The 23089-nt window shown below is 34.6% G+C and overlaps 1 protein-coding gene across 6 annotated transcripts in view; it reads left to right on the forward strand.

Moving 5' to 3' along the window:
• Positions 1-1918: 1918 nt before the first annotated feature.
• Positions 1919-23089, forward strand: part of Senp7 (SUMO specific peptidase 7) — a 123533-nt gene continuing 102362 nt past the window's right edge. For 2 of the 6 annotated variants that reach the window (XM_047564078.1, XM_047564079.1), the window contains exons 1-3: positions 1926-2094; positions 10566-10618; positions 16758-16862. In XM_047564078.1, coding sequence (XP_047420034.1) covers positions 2055-2094; positions 10566-10618; positions 16758-16862 — 198 coding nt within the window. In that variant the 5' untranslated portion in view covers positions 1926-2054. Of the gene's footprint in view, positions 2095-10565; positions 10619-16757; positions 16863-23089 lie in introns of all 6 variants that reach the window. The other 4 variants (XR_007110191.1, XM_047564076.1, XM_047564081.1 and 1 more) reach the window with 4 other exon arrangements.

Here is a 23089-nt window from a genome sequence, read left to right on the forward strand (position 1 = left end):
TGATGGTGTATGCCTGTAATCCCAGTGACTGGGGAGGCAGAGGCAGGAGGATGGCAAATTCCAGACTAGCCTCAGCAATTTAGAAAACAAACAAATACCCCCACCAAAAAAAAAAAAATTGTAGCTGGGGGATGTAGCTTGCTGGTAAAGTGCCTCTAGGTTAAATCCCTAGTACCAGAAAAAAAAAAAAAGAAAGAAAGAAAAGAAAAATATTATACAAAATGAACTCTAATTACAAGTAACAAACTAGCTCAATCTCATCCAAGTTGAAATACTATATTGGTGCAATGGTAAGTATAATTTCTATCTGAATAGTTTGATTAACTTCTTAGAAATTCATTTCTCTTAAATCAACTTCTTACTGCCCAAACTGTAGAATAACTTTATGGAACCTGCTAGGTTGGGTAGAAATGAATTACTCCCACTTACTATTTCCTTTTTTATGTTTTCATCTCTCAGCTCTAGTTCCATCTTTTGCAATGCATGTATTTCCTATAATTTTGGCTAATAAATTAAGGCAGTTTAAGAAAACTTAAAATTCAGCTATTCTACAGTAAACATGCCCTCACCCTCCAGTCAGGGATGGAATCCAGGACAAACTAGGTAAGCACTCTTATCACTGAGCTACACTCCCAATCACACGAAGAATGTTTTTGTTAAACAGAAATAAACCAGGGTTTAAATGAAATCCTTATAATGAATTTCATTCTCATCAAACCAGGAAATATTTCTGCCTTTGGTCACTCCTGGCACCAAAGCCCAATACTTCAGGGCACCTGAGGAGCTTACCTACACCTTAGTCCTAATTCCTTCTGGGCTACCCTCTTTACTGACCTTGGTAAAATGTTAAACTCAAGTATTTTTGGTTTGGGACATTTCATAATCATTTTGCCTGATGAGAGCACTTTGCTGAATTTTGTTACATAAACCATCATTAAAGCTTACACATTTATTTTAAAATTATTCAAATATGTACACTATGGTTAATACTATTAGGACAAATTTCTACACTGATAAACTGTTTCAAAGAATTTCAAAAGTTACCAGGTTGAAAGTACCAGAGGTTGGGTTCACTGAGGACAGGGCCCTTAAATACCATAATAAGAATTTGTAGAAGGCATTCCAGATAACACCTACTTACTTTATTGTCATTTCAGTATTTTGTTTCCAAAAGTTGAGATCTAGCTTTTATTTTTTGGGATCTTTTAAAAATGAATTTGAATAAAAATATCTATTACCATTCATCTGCTGACCTACTCTGTTTATTTTCACTCCAAATGCTAAATTATTAACTATGCTGTTAAAGGGTGATTTTGCCATCCTAAAATCTTTTTTTTTTTTCCTTTCTTTTTTTGTAGTTGTAGGGATTAAATCCAGAGGCACTGTACCTCTGAGCTATATCCCCAGTGTCCCTGCTTTTATGTTTAATTTTACTCTGAGACAGGATTTCATTAAGTTGACCTTAGTCTCACTGGCTTCAAACTTGCAATCCTCCTGCCTCAGCCTCCCAGGTGGCTGGGATTACATGAATGAGCTGCCATCTTCCACAGTGAAAACATCTTTTTGTTTCTGAGTTTCAGAAAGCTCCTTGAGACAAACAAAGCTATGGTTGGAATGAAAGTAATACTGCAAAGGGTGAAATTTTATCTTCAGATTTCTGCGACCACCTCACAAGATCTAGTAAATTGGAGGAATTCCTAATGTTTCCCCCTTAATATCTGTCAACCTAATCGTCAAAGTTAACAAAGCACTTTAAGACCCCAGGATAAAACTGCGGAGCCAGTCTCGCTTTCCCTTAGGTGTGGATATTATGAAAAATGCATCAGTAAATAACGACGAGCCATGGCAGACCGCAAAGAAAACAAGACCCAGGAAGCGATTTCCGGGTAGAGGTGGGAGGGGCGGCCAATTTCCGGTCGGAGGGCCGGCCACGGCTCTTGCGCAAGCGCGGTCCTCACTTTCCTCGCTTTCTGTCTCCCCTGCCCCTCCCCCAAGCCGGAGGGGTCTTGAGGTGACAGCGCCTGCAACTGCGACTCCAGCAGGAGGAGGAGAAAATGGACAGGAGGAAGCTCGGGCGACGGCGATCTTCATCCGGTGAGAAAGGGCCGGAGGAGGGCTGAACATACCGTCTCCTACCTGGGAGGCGCCGGGCGTTGTGCTGCGGACCCGAGCTGGAGGGTGAGGGGGAGGGGGAGGCGGGGGCGCGCACAATGGAAGGCTCCGGCGTCGCTCCCGCCCCTCGAGTCGGAGTCGCAGTCCTAGCTGTCATCCCAGCCTCGGCCGCTCTTCGTCCCAACGCCCCTTTGATTTTTTTCCCCTTCTCCTGCGAACACTCACTCTCCTTGAGGCTCATCGGCCCACGGATCTTCCCAGTTGGCTTGCCGCTCCTCTGCCACGCCTTCCTCGTAATTCCTCCAATGTGCCAGTTTCATTTCCAGCTTCTCGGTGCCACTTTTCTCCATTCCTTTGATTCTTGCTTTTTACCTCTCCTCCCCTCTTCCCGCTGGCAGGTAGAAGCGGCTGCACAGAAGGAAAGGCGGGGCTTGATAATTGCCACTTCGTTCCTCAAATAAATGTCTTATTGTGTCTCTTTCTTCTGAGTAGACTTGCTTAATAGCCTGTTTCTTTTTCAGCCTCTGGCATTTCCCAAAAGTGATTCGAAAGTCAAACAAAAGATCTGAAGGCCAGCGTGTGTGTGTGTGTGTGTGTGTGTGTGTGTGTGTGTGGTGTTTGTGTGTGTACTGGTATTGAACCTGGGGTGCTTTATCAATTAGCTACATCCACAGCCACTTTTTATTTTGAGACCGGGTCTCCCCAAATTGCTGAGGCTGACTTTGAACTTGGGATCCTCCTACCTCAGCCTCCGGAATAGCTGGGGTCACAGGCATGCACCACCACACCTGGCAATTATGTTTTTAATCTCACTGTATTTTTTAAAAAATTGTAGATGGACACAGTACCTTTATTTATTTATTTTTATGTGGTGCTGAGGATCAAACCAGTACCTCCCACGTGCTATGTGAGCCCTCTACCTTTGAACCACAAACCCAGCTCCATTCTCACTGTATTTTTGTTTTTGAAATAGCTCTAAGGTTTAAACAATTATTTTAAATTTTGTGTGTTATGTTGTGGCAACACAACAGTGTTTGTAAGATGTGAAGTAGAGCTCCAGTCAACAGATTTTTGTCAAACATGTCATCCATTAAGGGTACCTCAAATTCTTGTGTTAAGTTCTGTAGATTTAGAAGAGTGATAGTACACAGTCTAGTTCATAAACTAACATCTGATGGACCATTTACTTCATTTAAAATTTTTTTGTGCCCTTTAGTTTTGTAGATTTGGAGTTAACAATTACAGATTTATGTAGGAGTACCTTGTGGCTGAGCATCTCAAACTTTTTTTGACCTTAACTGTAAAGGAGAATGAACAGAGATCTTTGGGGATATTGCCTGAGACCAGTGAAACACTGAGATTTCTTTTCTTATATAATGTTAACCACTTTTTTTGTGTGTTCTAGGGATGTTATTCTTTGCCTTTGAAAGTGTATGTCTGATGTAACTGTAGGTTTATATTGTATGTATATGCTTCCAGTAGATCAGTTTTTGTTTTAATATCTCACCCCCTCAAATTTTCAAGTAAAACCAACACATTAGTGTTTATTTGGTGTCATTTGTGTGTTTCTTAACAGAACTTTAGGCTTAATCATACCTACTTTATTTTTTAAAGTAAATGCATTTCATCTTGGCTTACTACATTTGGTGTAGAGCAAAACAGTAGCTTTGGTGTCCAGCAAATCCTGTCCCCTTTTTACCTGATTATACTTAGATTCATTTGTTATAGTTTTTTTTTTTTTTGATGAAAGTAGTAATGGAAAACTAACTTTGAGAATTAAGCAGCTAATCCTTAAAATACATTGACATTTATGTTATATCTGCAGATTTTTTTTCTAATGACTTCCCTTTTGCAACTCTTCTTTCTGAAAAGTATTGTATAGGAACCATTTCCAAATCTAATATTACCTAGGTGTTCTCCAGTATGTGTCTACCTTTATAATGTGAACATTAATTTTAAAGAACACTGCTGCTTTTCCTAATGATGCATTTTAATTTTCCCATATAAATTCTCAGTAATAAAATATGCTCAGTTGGTTGAAAGAGATTCTGTGTAATGAATATATGCATGTAGTTGCTGATTCATGAGAATTTATTGCTAACTGGAACTGAAAGACAGTGGCATTTATGGTCATCACAATTCATAAATTCACAGAGGAATTATTAATTTAAAATTTTTTGTTGCTGTACTGTGGATTGAACTCAAGGCTTTGTGCATGTGAGGCTGGTGCTCTATCACTGAGCTACAGCCCTAGTCTTTTTTATTTTATTCTATTTTGAGGCAGGTCTCCCTAAATTGCCCAGACTGGCTTCTGACTTGTGATCCTCCTGCCTTGTCCTGACATTCTAGATGTGGGTCACCCTGCCCAGCTAAGAAAGAGGGATTTGATTAATAACACGGGAAGAATAGAAAGAAGTGTGGCAGTAGAAAGACAGAAAAGTAAAGAAAACACACATTTTAAAGTTTTGTCTATGAGACGGTGCTAGGCTTCACTGCATTTATTTCTCCTAAACAAGGAAGAACTTCTTAGGTTCATGTAGTGTATTGCTTAGAACTCTTTTGGTTCCAAGTAGCGGAAACCAAATTCCAGCTGATTTAGTCTAAACACAAAATAAGTACCTTCTAACTCATGTAACTGATAATCACAGCATACCAAAGCAGAAAATAGGTGGGAAGGAAGGACATTTAGAACAAATGTGAATAGAAATGAGGAGAAAGTATTCTTTTTTGAAGAATATTATAGATTTTAATTAAGTTGATAGGGAGTAGGAAAGAGGTAACTAGAGAGGGACAGTTTAAAGATACATCAGATAGGAGATAATTGATGCACTGAGGGTCCAGAAGAAATAGGGTGGAGTCAAATAACAGATTGGGTGAGATATGGTGAAAGGAGGAAGGATCCATAAAGATAGATACAATTTGAGAAGTTAAGGATATTGCAGTCATGGCATTTACAAGGTATCTTTTGAGAAAGAGTGACTTTTAAAATAGTTTTGGAAACTCAGGAGATCAGTTAGGGATGAATAAAGGAATAACCAAGTAATTTTGAAGTCTTTAAGTGTAAGTTTATAGTTACTACAACTCGGTGACTTCATTAATGCTAAGCAGTACAGGAACAAGAATTTGGGGGGAAAATGAAGTTAGTTTTACTTAAGGTTAAAGGTTATGACAGGATGTGGGGACAAAGAATGTGTTCAGTGAGAGTGAGGAATTCATGGACCAAAGGACAGAATGTTGTATAATGAGAGGTTCGCATTTGAGAACCTCTTTTCCTTAAATTCACTTGTGAATGTATATTGATGAAATGGGGATATATAGAAGTTTATTGGAGTAAACAGAGATAAATCCATTGTTTCATTCAGGGATATGTTAGTGTTTCAGAATGAAAGTAGATTTTAATGACAAAGCAGAAAACTATGAACCAAGAATTATAGTATGATAGGAACTTTAGAGAGGATCTTGGATTTTGCAAATAGCAGTCACAAGTATGGGTGAGGGAATATATCCAATTTATGGGAATTTTATTTAATTTTTGGAGACATTTATACATCTTTATGAGGCACATTATGGTAATTTAGTACATGTATATGATGTATAATTATCAAATCAGCATTTCTATCACTTCAAACTTGAATCATTTTTTTTGTTAGGAATATCATACTCTTCTAATCATTTTGAAATATAGCTTGTTATAATCAATAGTTATCCCACTGTGCTGTAGAAAAACCAGAATTAATCCCTCTGCTCTGTGATTTTGGACCTCTTGTAGAACTTCCTGTTCCCCCTCTCCCCTGCCCTTGAAATTTATAGGAATTTTTTATTTTTAAAAAGATATTCTTTTTAGATATACATGACAGTAGAATGTATTTTGAAATATTATACATACATGGAGAAATTTATGGGCATTTAAAAGGAATTATTGTAATAAAATTATAATGTTAATTGGAAGTAGTGGTAGTGGGGGAAGGATATTGTTAATTTCTATTTCTGGGTTCATAAAAATTTGTGTGGGTTGATTTGGATTGAGTTAACCTAGATGGAGGAGGTGTTCAAGGAAAATATTCAGAATCTAAGGAGATTGTACAACTTTGAAAAGGATTTTAGTGGACTAAGGGAGAGATGGAGAAACGTAGATGAGAGGTGTTGGTCAGCTATTTCGCTGCTGGGACTAAAAGATCCAACCAGAACAACTGTAGAGGAGGAAAAGTATATTTGAGGGCTCACAGTTTCAGAGGTCATAGTACACAGAAAGTGGACTCCATTCCTGGTGGCTTGAGGTAAGGCAGAACAGCATGGCGGAAGGGTGTGGCAGAGGGAAGCAGCTCACGTGTTGATTAGGAAGCAGAGTCAGTCTCCACTCTCCAGATACAAAATATATACCCCATAGCCATGCCCCCAGTGAACCACTTTCTCCAGCCACACCCTACCTGCCTCCAGTTACCACTCAGGTAATCCCATTAGGGATTAATTTACTGATTAGTTTAAGGCCATGACCCAATCATTTCTCCTCCAAACCTTCTTGCATTGTTTCACACATGAGCTTTTGGGGGACACCTCACATCCAAACCATAACAAAAAGAGTTGGATTACGTCGTAAGAGAGGAGAGCAAGGTAATTGGAATGGAGAGTGATGAATGTGATTCCCAGGCCTGTTGTTGGAAGACAAAAGATTCAAAAGTAGAGTAGAGGAGCATTTTAACAGGGGATGGATTATGAATAAAACTGAATAAAGTCCAAATATCTAGACTGAAACTTTGTTATAATGATGTTGTCTTAAATCCCTGGTGGATTACTATAATCTGGGTCTTCCATAGTTCTGGAGTTTGGCAGTGTGGGCTGTCTCAATCTGCTTTGTGTGTGCTTGTATTCATAACTCTCTCCTAGGTTGCACTTGGCCCTTAAATGTCCTTTCACCTGATTCTGCATAGGATTTCTTTATTTTTCAAAGCTCAAGGTACAAGTTCCCTTGTACCTTTCCAAAAACTGTCTCCCAGTTAACTCAGACTTGAAAAAAAGTAGACCTATTTCTGAAATTTCTTGGATCTTTGTGCTTCTTATAGGATGTTTATCAGATTCCATCTATTCTAGTTTGCTTATTTGTCTAATATCTGCTGATCTACACAACTGAGTTAGAGGGTCTGTCTCCTTCAACTTATAACACCCTAGCATCTGATATGCCCAGAGTGTACTAAGTGTACCTCCTTTGGAATCAGACCCATGGTGAATTATTATGAAGACTTTAGATAATTTGTTTGGATCCCTCAAACCTGAATTTCTTAATTTATAAAGTAGAGATAATACCATTACAGATATCATACTACTTTTGTAAGAATTAAATAAAATAATTTGTACAAGGCACTTAGCATATTGTCTGTCATGATAATTACTATTATTTCAAATGTTTATGAGTGATTACACAATGTACTTGGGAGATGTCATGCTTTTAATTTTTGACTCATACATTTAGAATGAAAAGAATTAGTCTTTCGTGTGTGCTAATGCTAACATATTGTGGTTTCTTAAAGAGAGACATTTTAATGTAAAGTATTTTAGTAATAGTTACCATTAATTTTGTTTTAATTATAGATAAAATGCAAAATACTTTAATATAAACTATCATTTAACAGGTCAAAAGATGACTATCATGTTTTGCCAATGAAAAACTGAGGTTCAGAGAAGTTGTAGCAAATAAGTCAAGATACACACTTAGGTTTTTGACTTTTAAATCTGTACTTTTAAGCAATATGCTGTATCAGACAGTTCAAGTAGAGGCACATCACATGTAAGATGGAACAACTCAAGTATAACTCTCCCTTCCCCCCCAAAAATTGGCAAGTCACAATAGTATTAACTAAAGGATAAACAGGATAGAAATACTTTAAACTCTGTTAGTTCAGAGATAGTAAACCATAAATTGCAATTTAAGCAACTAGTTCACCTTTAAAAAATGGTATGTACTTTGTTAAAATTGACTAGAAAGTGAATTTCTACAAGGAAAGACTCTTATCATTTATTTTAAAAGTTTTTATTATTTTTTGTTATGCTGGGGATTGAACTTGGGGCCTAACCAATGCTAAGCAGGCAGTCTACCACTGGGTATACCCTCAGCCCTAAAAAATTAATTTATTTTGATAGTCTACCTAAGAGTACTACTTTATTGAAATTATTAACTCGGGTGCTTAATGGGCTATCAAAAACTTAAGTATACAGGTTAAAATCAGTTTTTATATCACTGTTTGCTTAGGAAATGCACATGGTGAAACTAATGTTGCATATTATGAACTTAGAAGAAAATATTTCAGCTACATAGATTTCTGGATAAACTGTAGTCCATTAATTCTAATTATTGTTTTTTTAAGTTGAGGTATTACATACATTATAGTGCACATTTCCTTAGTGTATAGTTGGATGAATTTTTATACTTGAATACATATACCTATGTAACTATCACCTAGATCAAAATACCTATGTAACTATCGTGTAGATCAAAATATGGAATATTCCCAACATCTCAGAAGACTTACTGTGGTATATCTTTCCAGTTAGCATTCCTTCTCTCTCTGTATAACCCCCCCCCACTATTCTAACTAGTTTCACCATACGTTTGTTTTAGCTGTTCTTCAGTTTCACATAAATAGAATCATATACTTTTCTGCATATGGTTTTCTTTGACCATGTCTTTGTAATATTATTGAGATGAATCCATATTGTGCTTAGCAGTAATTCATTGTTTTACTGTGTAGTTTCCTTTGCATAAATATGTTTATACATGCTTTTGTTGATGAATATTTGGCTTCTAATTTTTGGCTATTAAGAACAAAGATAACTTGAATATTCTTATTTGCTTGGTTATTTATCTAAAAGTCTAATTGTTGGATGTCAAGTAGGTAGGTGTGTAATGGATACTGGCAAAGCAGATGTACTCATTGCCAGTTTGCCCTCTTATCAGCAGTATATTGTACCAATCTTTCATCAATACTTTGCATTGTCTTTCTTTAAAATCTTACCTATTTCAAGAGCCATTTTTATTTGCATTTCCCTAATGTGAACTGAGTACCTCTTTGTATGTTTCTTTGTATGTTTATTGACCATTTGAAAATTATTTTTTGTGAAGCACCTATTTAATACTTTTCCAGGTTGAAGATTGGGTTATCATGCATTTGCTTTTAGGAGTTTTTTTTTTTTTTTTTTTTTTTTGATGGTAGGAATCAAATCCAGTGCCTTAATCATGCAAAGCGCATGCTTTACCAACTGAACTATAACCTCAGGAGTTTTTTATATATTCTAGTTATGACAAATATATTTAATATAAATAATCTTCTGGTTTGAGGCCTGCCTTTCACTCTCTTAATGATGAATTTTGATGAACATAAACTTTTTTTGTGGTACTGGGGATAAATTCTTCTTTTTAATGAAACAGTTTTATATATTTTTTCATTTATTATTCATTTTTAAATAATATTTAGTATTTAAATGTGTGATCCACTTCAAATTAATTTTTAACCAGTGGTGTCAGGTAGAGGTCAAAGTTGTCCATCCTCATTTGGTTATTGATTTGTTTCAGTATCATTTATTGAAAAAAAATCATTCCTTTTCCACTGAATTGTAGTCATAATGTCATAAATAGATGACTACATAGATGTGAATCTCTGCCATTTACTTATTTTATTTATTTTTAAATATATATATTTTTTAGTTGTTAATGGACCTTTATTTTATTTACTTATTTACATATGTTGCTGAGAATTGAATCCAGTACCTCACACATGCTAGTCAAGCACTCTGCCACTGAGTCACAATCCCAACTCTCTGCCATTTATTTTTATTATGAAATCTGATTAATAATTTCTAAGAAATCTTGGATTGTGTCTAATTGGCTCACTGAACTAAACTCTACATAGCACAATGACAGGCACGTGATCAACATCCAGTAAATATTTGCTGATTGAATGAAAGAATTTGTAAGAAAGAAATCCATAGGAAGTCTGAGAAATGTTTTTGAATAAAGAGTCAAATCGTTCCCAGTTACACAGTATGCTTAGATATGTAGTAGAACTGAAAATGTTTTTGTGGAATATTGCCAACTTCTAAATACCCACCCCACTTCATTAGAATTTGTTTAGTAAGATAATTCTACCACAGGGTGTGGGTCTTTTGCCAGGGAACTCTTGTTTAATTCTTAGTCTACTTTTCTTCTTTTTTTCTGTTGTCACCATACATATATTATTTACTGGAGGTATTTTTGTGAGAAACTGCTACTCTTTTAAAACTTGTAATTTTTAAAATCTTTATGCCTAGCCCTTCAGCTTCCATAAAATGTATCAGTGTAAGTTCTGAATCTAATGAGAAGTTAATTTAGAATGAGGGATAGATGTAAAAGGATCCTTCCACTAATTTTTTAAATCTAATTTTCATATCAAATAATAATTTTTACCATTTTTTTATTTTTGTAGAGATTGTCACAGAAGGAAAAAGAAAAAAGTCTTCATCTTCTGATTTACATGAGGTATGCCTTAATTTTACTTGTAACCTATTCATTGTTCTTGGAGTTACTGAAATTGAAAGTGTTTTGCAATTTTTTTAAAATAAAAATTTAAGAAAATACTGTAAAACTGGAGGAGTATTTTGAGGAAAATGGTATTCTGAATAACTGAGTAGTTTTTAAAAAACCATTACAAGTGACCAGTATACATTTCAGTTTTACATTTTTTTTTAATATATATTTTTTAGTTATTGACAGACCTTTATTTTATTTATTTTTATATGGTGCTGAGGATCGAACCCAGTGCCTCACATATGCTAGCAAGGGATCTACCAATGAGCTACAACCCCAGTCCATCAGTTTTACATTTTCAATTTTATATAAAACCTAACTCAACATTTCATTGATGACTGAATATATTAGCATGCCTCACGTTCATTCATTAATAATAATGTAGATGTAGAAGAGTTGCATTCATGACCTGTACTCAAAATTACTAATTACTGTTCTTTTAAACCTCATTTTTCCCCATTTATTTCTTTCTTAGGTATAAACCAAGAGTTATAAAATAAGCAAAATGAAGTTTCTGCCTATGTCCAGTGTTTTTTTTTTTTTAATTCATCCCTATAAAGAAACATAATCTTTTTTTCTCTAGAATTTTATGACTTAAATGCAGTAATAACTTGATGTATATTATAATGACTTTTTCTGAAGCACTTATGTATGGAGATGTTTAGAACCTTTTTATGTTTTTACAGTTGAAACATTTAACAAAGGTGGTAGAACTCATAAAGGAGGATCGTGGAGTAATGAGACGGAATTAAGAGACTTAGTAGACCATATAGAGAGTATATCTTTGGTACTCTTTCTTCTTTGGCTTAAGATTTGTAGGGTGTGGTTTCGCCATTTAAGATTTTGGATTTAGCTTAAGTAGAGTGATTGAGGTAAGTAGAAAAGAAAATTTTACATTGCCGTAACTACTGTCGTATCCAATAGCTCATTCTGTTTTCTGTTACTATAAAAGAATACCTAAGACTGGCCATTCAAAAAAAACAAAATGTATTTTGATTCATGGTTCTGAGAGCTGGGAAGCCATTGGTACCTGCTTAGCTTCTGATGAGGGCCTTGCATAGCTTCAGATCACAGCTGAAAGCAAAATAAGTGAACTGAAAAAAGGCATGTGTATGAGAGACTCCATGGACCAGTCTGACTTTATAACTACCTGCTTTCTTGAAAACCAATCCAGTCTTAAGTGAACTAACATAGTCTCTTGATAAGATAAAGATCTTAATCTGTTCATAAGGGTGAAGGTCCCATGACCTAATTAGCTCTTAAAGGTTCTGCTTCCCAACACCTTTATATTGGTAATCAAATTTTAGCTTGATTTTTGGTAGGAAAAAACACATCTAAACTCTAGTACCCAGTTTTAAATACCTCTGTGTTGACTATTACTATTCTTAATATTTGTAGCAAAAAAGTGCTTTGTTTTAGGGTTTTATGTCATTCATACAGTTCACTCGAAGTTCTGCTGTTTACATAATACTGAAGCCAGGAGCAATGGTGTGTACCTGTAGTCCCAGCTACTGGGATGATTGGTTGAGTCTAGAAGTTTGAGGCCAGCCTGCAAAACACAGAGAGACCTTATGTCTTAAAAAAGAAAAAAAAAAAAATCATAATAATGAGTTTCATGTTGGTTTCTGTGCTCTTTTGATATGCTCCCAGGGTCAGCAGGGTTGTTACCTTTCCTTACTCTCTGGCACTACAAGAAGCTTGTCTTGTATTTTCCCTACCCATTCTTGGAATTAGCTGATTTCCCAAGGAGCCCTGGTTCTTTTTATTGAAGAATAAAAAACTTACTTTTTCAACCATAATATACATATCAAGTCATACCAATACATTTAAAAAATATAGACTGTCTTATAAACTAGCATATTAAATTCTTGGTAGTAGTTTATATTATTACCTTTTATCTTAAGACAGTATAACTAACTTACTGAAAGGAGAACTTTGGTGGAAATAGAAGACACTGTAACACTTTGAGTTTTTAAGAAATTAAAAGTATTTTTAAGGCAAAATTAGTTTTACTTTTCTTTTTTATTAGGCAATTCTTGTTTTTTATGGATTTTATTAGAAAATTCAATTAAATAAAAAGACTACTCGGACACAACTAGAATTAATACTTTGATATTCTAGTTCATCTGTCAGTGCAGTAAATAAATATTAAAAGTAGAAAACCACCCAATACTGCATTTAATCTACTTTTTCTGTTTAGCTATATGTGTAGACATCATTTTTCCAAAGTCAAATTTATTTAAAACATTGCTTAGTATTTACTGGGTAGTTAATATGTATTGGACAAATTATACTAAGTACTAGGGAAACAGTGGTAAACTTTTTTTTGTTTGTTTTTGGTTTTGGGTACTGAGGATTGAATTGGATGTGCTTAACCTCTCAGGCACATCTCCAGCCCTATTTTGATATTTTAAATTTTGAGACAGGTCTCACTAAGTTGTTTATGTCCTTGCCAAGTTGCTGAGGCTGGTTTTGAATTTAGAATCCTGCCTCAGCCTCCTGAGCCTCTGGGATTATAGGCGTGTGCCATGGCATGTGCCACTGTGCCCAACATGTGGTAAACATTTTTAGTGACTACATCATATTCCATTATTTCCATTATATGCAAGTATCATTGAAATCCTATTATTGTTTTTGAGGTTTTTTTTTTTTAATGTTTTGAATTATAAGCTGTGCTAATTGTTGTATTGGAATTTTAAGTTTTGTACGATCATTGATAGCTTAAAATCTTTGTTGGTGGTATAATAGTTGAAACCATGATTAAAATTTGACTAAGGGCCAGGGTAGAATGTGTGCTTAGCATGCACAAGACCCAGGGTTCAAACCCCAAGACCCCAAATGAAATATATGCAATGGAATATAAAAACAAATAAAATAAAATGTCTAAGAATAGATCATATTGTTGCAAAAGACTCCTAATTATTTTGCTTTTTTGGAGGTAGTAGGAATTTGCTTTTTAAAAAATTGGTCTGTCATAATTATAATGGATTTGTTACATATTTGTATGTGCATATAACAATTTAGATCAGTTAATCATTAAGAAAAAGTGAGTATAGGAAAAATCAACAATAGAGCAATTGAAGCTGAAATTTTGTTTGCCTCACACACATAATATTGGAATGAAAAATCTAGACCTATAATTTATTCACCATAAAGCTGCAGCAGAGATTATTCTGTAGCTTTGAATGTTTAATTTTTCTCTTTCCCTAAATATTTGCATGGTGGTCCCATTTAAAAGAATATATTGGAAAGTAGAACACAAATGTAAAAATAAAAATCATTTCTTATCTCACATCTCAGAGGTAATCATAGTTAAGTATATATTATGTATGTTTCACATTTTCTTTTTTTTTTAAAAATCAATTTATTGAAGTATGATTAACATGAAAAAAACTGGACATATCGTACCTCTTGATGAGCTTGGAGATAAGAATACACCCATCACATTCTTTTTTTTTTTTTTGGGTGGTGGGGATCAAACCCAGGGCCTTGTGCTTACAAGGCAAGCACTCTACCAACTGAGCTATTTCCCCAGCCCCCATCATTACATTCTGTGCTATAAACATCCCCTCCAAAAGTTTCTTCTTTCTTTCATTTCTTTTACTATTAATAGTTTTTGTGTTAACCCTTAACATAAATCTACCCCCTTAGCAAAATGTTTAGTATGTTTTACACTATGGTTAACTGTAAGCATTATGCTGTACAGTAGTTCTCTAGGACTTATTCATCTTATATAACTGAAACTTTGTACCCTTTGATTAATACTCTCTGTTTCCTTCTACCCACAACTTCTGGCAGCTACCATTCTACTTGCTGCTTCTGTGAGTTTGACTATTTTAGATTCTCATGTAAGTGGTATCATATAGTGTTTGTCCTTCAATGTCTGGCTTATTTCAACTAACGTAATATTCTCCAGGTTCATTCATGTAGTCACAAATGGCAGAATTTTTTTTTTTTTTAAAGATTCGGTATTATTATATTACATATTGTATTATACATATATACCACCTTAAAATTTTTCTTTTTTAACCAGTTGTAGGCCTGGAATCATCTTGAAGACTTGTTCATTCACTTGTTTTTGGTACTTATAGGAAGACTCAAACATTTTGGTGAATCTTTATCCCTTTGTAGCATCTTCATGCTTAGTGGCTTCAAGGTATCCAATTTCTTACCTTTGGCTCCGGTCTCCCAAATTGTGTATACTGAGAGGTGGAGGGAGGGAGGGAAGTACATAAGCACATTGGAGCCAAGCTAAAACTAAATTCCTTTTTATAACTAGTCTTGGAAATCACAAGTCTGCCCAGATTCAAGGGGGAAGAAACATAGTTTTGATGTTGGAGGACTGCCTGAGTCATGTTGTGAGAAGAGCATGTTGGGTAGGGAATACTGGTGTGGCCATCTTTGGAAAAGACAGTGTGTCACAGAATCCAGTGCAAACTGTGTGTGTCAGCTTTGCCTTGCTGTGACAAAATAACTGTGGAAATCATCTTAAAGGTGAAAAGATTTATTTAGGCTCATAGTTTCAGAAGTTTCAGTTTATGAAAGAAGATTATGTATGTATCGGGAAGCAAGTAAGCAAGCACAAATGTACATAAACAAGCTGGGGATCAAGTCTTCAACATGTTGGGGGAAATTCCAGATTCAGACAATAACATTACACTAGATAACCTGCTTACAAAACATCCATGGGTTTGAATAGCCTGAATCCCTTGCCTTTCCCCGAGAAAGCAGCTGTTGTTTCCTAGTTAGCAATATAAGACCAATGATTGTTTCAGAGATGATATTATCTTTTGCAGATGAAGAATTATAAAGGGATACCTTTTAATTTTTTTGAATTTTTTTAGATGTTGATAGACCTTCGTTTTATTCATTTATCTACATGTGGTGCTGAGAATCGAACTCAGTGCCTCACACATGCCAGGGAAGAGCTCCACCACTGAACCACAACCCCAGCCCAAGAGATACCCACAGAATAGCAATAAATAAGTTACTGGTATCCAGGAAGATCAATTTTACCTAAGAAGCTAGTAAAATACAAGTTGAGATATATTTTCTTCATATTTATTGTATCTTCTTAACTTAGGTTTTCTTTTCATAGAAATATTTATGGATTCTTACTGGTTACTAGTAGTTAATATAATGCTTTTGTTGTGGGGGGTGCTGGGGATCAAACCCATGGCCTTGCATATGTTGAGCATATTCTGAACCACTGAGCTACACCCTGGCCTGTTATATTTTGTAGATAGAACTTGAAGCGTAATCATCATTTATTTTAATACCAAAGTTAGATGTTTAAGCATTCAAACTTGTAGTTACAATTCATGCATTCATTTACTTATTCTTCTTAATGTGAGCCACATACTTTAGAGATAACAAAAGTAAATTAGGACCTTGTCCTTGAAGAGCTCTACAGTCTGGAGGGGAAGGCAGATGTATTGACAAATAACTTCAATATGATATGTGTAATATGAATATTTTAATGTAAGTGTATCAAAAGGGCTAAATACTTATACCCAGAGAAAGGAATGCTTTTGTGTGAGGGTTATGCTTATGCAGGTAAGAGAATAATTTTGAGAACACTCTGGAGTATTTTACAAGGGAGAAATAGAAGGAAAGGCCTTACAGACTGAGGGAACAATATACAAAAACATCTAGAGATATAATATGACATCTGAAGAGGGTTTAGTGACTCCAAAATGTTGTGCTATAGAATTTTTTTGTGTGGATGATGTGAAAGAACCTAACATGTAAAGAGTTTTATTTATAAAAAAATGGATTGCCATGGTTGTATTGTAAGCATTGCAGCCATAATTAGAATTATGTATTAGAGAACTCTAGCTTGCATTTGAAAGGTTAGAAGGGGAAGAGACTGTCGGCAAGAAAATAGTAGGAAACTGTTGTGATTCTTCACTTCTTTACCTTTATGCTCAATGAGAATTTTTTACGATATTATATTTAAATTGCCTATAAATGAAGCTTGAATATAAAACTTCAAAACTCTTAGCAAAATATTAATGCAGGATAGCATAATGGTTCTGCTAACTGATTTAATTCTTATATTTTAATTAAACTGATTATTTTCTCATCCTAGTTTCAGATAAGAAAGATGTTAAATGTAAAACCAGAGGATGTTCATGTTCAGTCACCACTGTCCAAAGTCAGAAGCTCAGAACGCTGGGATCTCCCTTTGAAGGGGGTAAATAAAACTATTTGTTTTAAGTATATAGTTTTATTTAGTGTGTTTAAAATATTTTATGCAAAACTGAATTTTATTTTCTTAATGTCTTATTTGGTTTTCTGTTATTTCATTTTAGATTTTAAATTAATTTATTTCTGACATGTTAAAATAAACCTTTGAGGTTAGCATCATCTTTAGTTTAAATCTAAGTATGCTGGTTGATTTCTTCATGAAATTTTAAATCTTATTGTAATATTGTATTGTACATATTAAGGTTACTAAAATTTTAAACTTAGTAGAATAATTTGTTCCTTTTTTCTTTTTTGGTACTGGGGATTGAACTCAGGGGTGCTTTATTACTGAGTTACTTCCCCAGTCATTTTTTTTTTTTTTTTTCTATCTTGGGGCAGGGTCTCACTGAACTGTTGAAGGTCTTGCTAAGATGCGTAGGTTGGCCTTGAACTTGTAATCCTCTATTCTCAGCCTCCCAAATCACTGGGATTACAGGTGTGTTCCACCATGCCTGGTTCTTTTGTTCTTTACCCGTTTTTTAAGTTTGAGAAAGTGTCTCTTAATGGATGCTACAGCTATATTTCAAAAGGTATTCTGATTGTAAATCTGAACTTTAATACTATCATTTTTTAGGTATTATTCTAGGTCTCTGATGAATAGAGTATCTTACTATAGCACTTTTTCTTTTTTTAATATAGCACTTTATTATTTTTCTCTTGACTGAAGCTACTCCTGGTCAGTTTTTAAAAAATCAAATTTTTCTGATATTTTCCAGTTTATCTATTTGTAGCTATGTTAATCTACTAGAGCTGTCATAACAAAATACCACAAATTGAATGGCTTAAACAACAGAAATTATTTTCTCACATTTCAGAAATCTGTTAAGTCCAAAATAAAGTGATGGCGGAATTGGCTTCTCCTGAGTCGGTCTCCTTGATTTGCAGATGGCTCTTTCCTTGCTGTGTCCTCACTTGACCTTTTCTCCGTGTGCATGAGTGTATCCCTGGTGTACCTTTTTCTATTTATGAGTACACCAGTGTTATTAGATTAGGGGCCCACCCATATGACCTCAACTTAACTTTAATTAACTTTTTAAAGTCCCTGTGTCCACGTATAGTCACATTGGAAGTAAGGGCTTCAGCTTAAGACTTTTGTAGAGATACAGTTCAGTCCAGAATTGTCTCATTTTAGGAGAACAAATTTTAAGCAACTGTGGATTTTTGGATTTATGTGTTACAGACAGGAAAAAATAACCATTTTTAAAACCTAGAGGAAGAGTTTATCATCAATTTTAATTGTTTTAAAATTAGTGTGTGAGAGACACCTAAAAGTTTTATTATTTTTTAATTTTTTGTGGTACTGGTGATTGAACCCAGGGGCTCATGCATATTAGGTAAGCACTGAGCCACATCTCCATCCTTAAAAGTTTTGTTATTAAATAATATATTTGTTAAATTTATTTTGTAGACAAAGAAGGACAAAATAGGGAAACAATGAAATCAGATGACATTTGTTATCTGTTGACATAAAGAGAAAATAAATTTTCATAAATTTAGAAAATTTGTGCTGTACAGAAAAGTACAAGTAAAGTAAATAAAGAATCCTTTGTCTTCTTTCTCTACAGGCAGCCACTATTAATAGGGTTTTTTTTTCCACTCAAGAAAAAAATGCATATGCCATATGAATTGTATTTTGATCTTTACAGAAAATGGATCATGACCTACTTACTTGCTCTGCACTTCACTGTTTTCATTTAATAAAATATTTTAATTTTTTTCCCTTTTTTTTCTTTTAACTATTGGGGATTTAACCCAGGGGCACTTTACCACTAATCTACATCCCAGGCCTTTTTATTTATTTATTTTTTTTGAGACAGAGTCTTGCCAAGATACTTAGGCTGGAACTCTCTTGCTTTAGCCTCACAAGTAGCTGAGATTACAGGTGTAAGCCACCAAAACTGGCCTTTTTTTTTTTTTCCATTTTAACACATCTAAAGCTACCTCATTTATTTATTTTTAATTTAATTTTTTTTTTTTTTAAATTGAGTCCAGGGACACCTTCCCACTGAGCTACATTCCCCAGTCCTTTTTATTTATTATTTTGAGACAGTCTTGCTAAGTTGCGTAGGGCCTCATTAAATTGCTTAGACTGGCCTTGAACTTGTGATCCTCTTTCCTCAGGCTCCTGAGTCACAGGGATTACAGGTGTGTGCCACTGTGCACAGCTGTATTTTTATTTTTAGTTGACACAGCAGTTGTACATCTTCATGGGGTTCATTGTGGCATTTCAGTGCATGTATATGATGTGTAAAGACCAGATCAGGGTCATTAGCATAACTATTACCTTAGACATGTATCATTTCTTTGGGTTGGGAACGTACAAAATCCCTTCTATTCTTTTGAAATATTCAGTTAATTGTTAACCATCATTACCCTACTGTCCTATAGAACATTAGAAGTAATTTTCTTATCCAGTGCCTCCTTGTGCCTATTTTAAAAAAATATTTTTTAGTTGTCAATGGACTTTTCTTTTTTTAAATTTATATGTGGTGCTGAGAATTGAACCCAGGGCCTCACACATGCTAGTCATGTGCTCTGCCACTGAGCCACAAATTCAGCCCCTCCTTGTGCCTATTAAGTATCTTCACTCCATCACTCCCTCTCCTATACCTTTCCTAGGATCTGGTCACCTCTTTTCTATTTTCTACTTCTTGAAGATCAGCTTTTTAACTTAAACACACACACTATAATTCTGTAGTATTTCATCATGTGAAACATCATTTTTCATATATGGGGAACCTTTTTTGAGTGGGGTTGTTAGTCCTAAGGGAATTTGTATGTAAAATTTTTTATCCATTCTTTTTTTTTTTTGTATTGGAGATTGAACCCAGGAGTGCTCTGTTACTGAGCTACATCCCCAGACATTTTTTGTAATTTTTATTTTGAGACATGATCTCACTGAGTTACTGAGGCTGGCTTTGAACTTGAAGTCCTTCTGCCTTACCCTCCCAAATTGCTGGGATTATATATGCCTGGCTTATATTTTAAATTTTAATGAATACTGCAAACTTGTCTCATGGAAAATCTGCAGTAATTTGTGTTGCTACCATGTAGCATTCCATTTCTCTACAAACATAACAACACTGTATATTATCACACATTAAAATTGTTTCCAATTTGATAGGAACAACAACAACAAACCCCATATTTTTAAGTGAATTGTTTTTATCTCTTTGAATTCATATTTTTATTTTACTTTTTTAGGATATAGGATTATTGTGGGATAAAAATTTTTATGTATGTACATACTGTCTCTTGGGATAGATCCTTTTTGTTTTTTTCCTTTACCCTTTTTTTTTTTCTCTGTATTTTTTCCTTTACCCTTGAGGCATGCATGTCTTTCCTTAGTTTTTGACATTGATGAGGCAGATGTAGAGAGTGCTTTATAGGTATGGATTCTTTGTGTCATAATCCAGTATCTTCTCTTTTTCTTAAATTCCTCTTCATTTCATTATCTCCTTTTCCTGAGAAGCTAATGGCTAATTTTCTTCCTTAGTTCCTTTTAAACCACTGAATAAAACATGGTTCTTTAAAGAACTTATTTTTTTTCCTGTCACTAGCTTGTTATCTTACTCCTTAATGTTACTTAATTTTTAAGATATCTGCATCCTGGTTGAGATAGGAAGTGGTGCATGTCAGTTTTACCTTGCCCCCATATTGCTGTAGGTGGACTTCATAATTTATAGAGTTTAAGGCTGGCTATACCGATATCTTGGTACGTTGTCCCTGCCTACCTTTTTTATTGTTGCTTTTAGAGGAAAAAAAAGAGAAATAAATGACTCTTTACATAGTCCTTAGCAGAATTTTCACTCATTTATTTATTTGTGATTTTTGTTGAAACATAATTTCATTATTAAATAGGCTATACAGATTATAATTGGATAATCTTTGCCCAGAATAACATACAGCCAACATACAGTCATGACGTAGAGCCTTGACATGACCCTAGAAATTTCTGTGTCCATTTTCATTTTGTCTTTTCCTCACTGCCCACACACCCACACTGCTCCTGGCAACCAGTCTTCTCATTTCTATTTCCATGATGTAGTTTTACTGTTTCTTGAACATAGTCATTTGGTATGTATGTTTTTGGCTTCTTTTTACTCCATATACTGTTGTTTGAGATTTATCAATTTTTTTTGTGTATCATTGATTTGTTCCTTTTTATTCCTATGTAATATTACCTTTTATGAATATACCACAATTTGTTTATCTAATTTTCTGTTGATGGACTTTGGGCTTTGTTTTAATTTACCTTTCTTTAGTAATGATATTAAAATATTTTCATGTATTTATTAGCTGTTGTATATCTTCCTTTTTAAAGAGACTTCAAATTTTTTGACCTTTTAAAAACTAAATTTCTTTGAAGATTAATTTGGATTAGTTCAAATTCATCCATTATAATTCTTCCATTTTTAACAGATGTATACATTTTGTAACTACCACAATAACAAAGATGTGTGTGTTTGTATTGATTTATACTTCTTGAGTGACTGTATAGTTCTTTGAGTCAGTCATAATTATCACAGTTAAGATGTTGAACATGTTGCATAACTACAAAAAATTATGTGCTCTCCACTTTTTAGTTAATTCTTTTTTCTCCCCCAACCTCTGGCAACATTGTTGTTTTCTCTTCTATAATTCTGTGTTTTCTTTTTCCTTTTTTTGGTGGTACTGAGGATTGAACCCATGACCTTGGGCATGCTAGGCAAGCACTCTACCAACTGAGCTATATCACCAGCCCTGATTCTGTGTCTTCTCAAATATTACTTAAATGTAATCAAATAATATATAATGTTTTCAGAGTGTCTTGTTTCATTCAACATAATTTCTGAGATTTATTTATATTTTTGTGTATGTAAGTAGTTTGTTTTTCCATCCCCCCCCATTGAAGGACATTGAGTCATTTCCAGTATTTGGCGATTATGAATAAAGCTGCTGTAATATTTGCATGTTTTTGTATGAGCATAAATTTTAATTTCTCTAGAATAAATACCTAGGAATGGAATTTCTGGATTACATGGTAAGTGTATGTTTAATTGCCAAACTTTTCCGGAATGTTTGTATCATTTTATATTTCTAGCCGCATTGCGTGAGAGTTCTAGATGGTCTATCTTGGCTAGTACTTAGCTCTGCCAGTTTACTCTTTTAAAGTATTAGGGTTTATTTATTTATTTTTGTGGTGCTGGGGATTGAACTCTAGGCCTCATGCAGGCTAGGCAAGCACTCTATCACTTAGGAATTGTCTCAACCCTAGACTTTGTTTTATAGAACAAAGGTTTATGGAAAAATTGAGGGGGGAGTACATAGAGTTCCCATGTACATTTCCCCTACTACCCTGATTTTTTACTGTGAACATCTTGCATTAGTGTGTGACATTTTTTTATAATTTATGAGCTAACACAGACATACTTTGACTTTTGCTCTTTGCTTTTTTGCACTTTGAAGATGCAGCACTTTTTATAAATTGAAGGTTTGTGGTAACCCTAAGTTGGGCAAATCTGTTGTCACCATTTTCCCCAATAGCATGTGTTCACTTAATGTCTCCGTGTCATATTTCAGAATTCTCACAGTATTTCAGACTATTTTGCTATTTTATCTGTTGTAGTGATCTGCAATTAGTCTTTTTGTATGTTTGTTTTTGGTGGTGTTTGGGATTGAAGGACCTTGTGCATGCTAGGCAAGTCTCCACTACCAAGCTACATCCCCAACACCTATCAGTTATCTTTGATGTTACTCTTCTAATTGTTTTGGGACTCCCCCAACTGCACCTATATAAATTGGTAAACTTAACTGATAAATGTTGAGTATGTCCTGACTGCTTTCACCAGCAAATCATTCTTCTGTCTCTTTCCTTCTCCTCAGGCCTCCTTATTCCTTGATAATTAGGATATTGAAATTAGACCAGGTAAAACCCCTCAGTGATCAGGTGAATGGGAGAATTGTACATTTCTCATTTTAAATCAAAAGGTAGACTGGGGGTATAGATCAGTTGTGAACACTTTGTAAAGTACTTGTCTAATATGCCCAAGGCCCTAGGTTTGGTCTCCAGCATTGCCAAAAAGAAAAACTATGAGGAAGACATAGGGAAAGCTGAGATAGGATAAAAGCTAGGCCTCTTGTGCCAAAGATTCAGGCAAATTGGGAATGCAAAGGAAATATTCTTAAAGGAAA

The sequence above is a fragment of the Sciurus carolinensis genome, chromosome 9, assembly GCF_902686445.1.
Source record: "Sciurus carolinensis chromosome 9, mSciCar1.2, whole genome shotgun sequence".
Classification (NCBI taxonomy): Eukaryota; Metazoa; Chordata; class Mammalia; order Rodentia; family Sciuridae; genus Sciurus; species Sciurus carolinensis.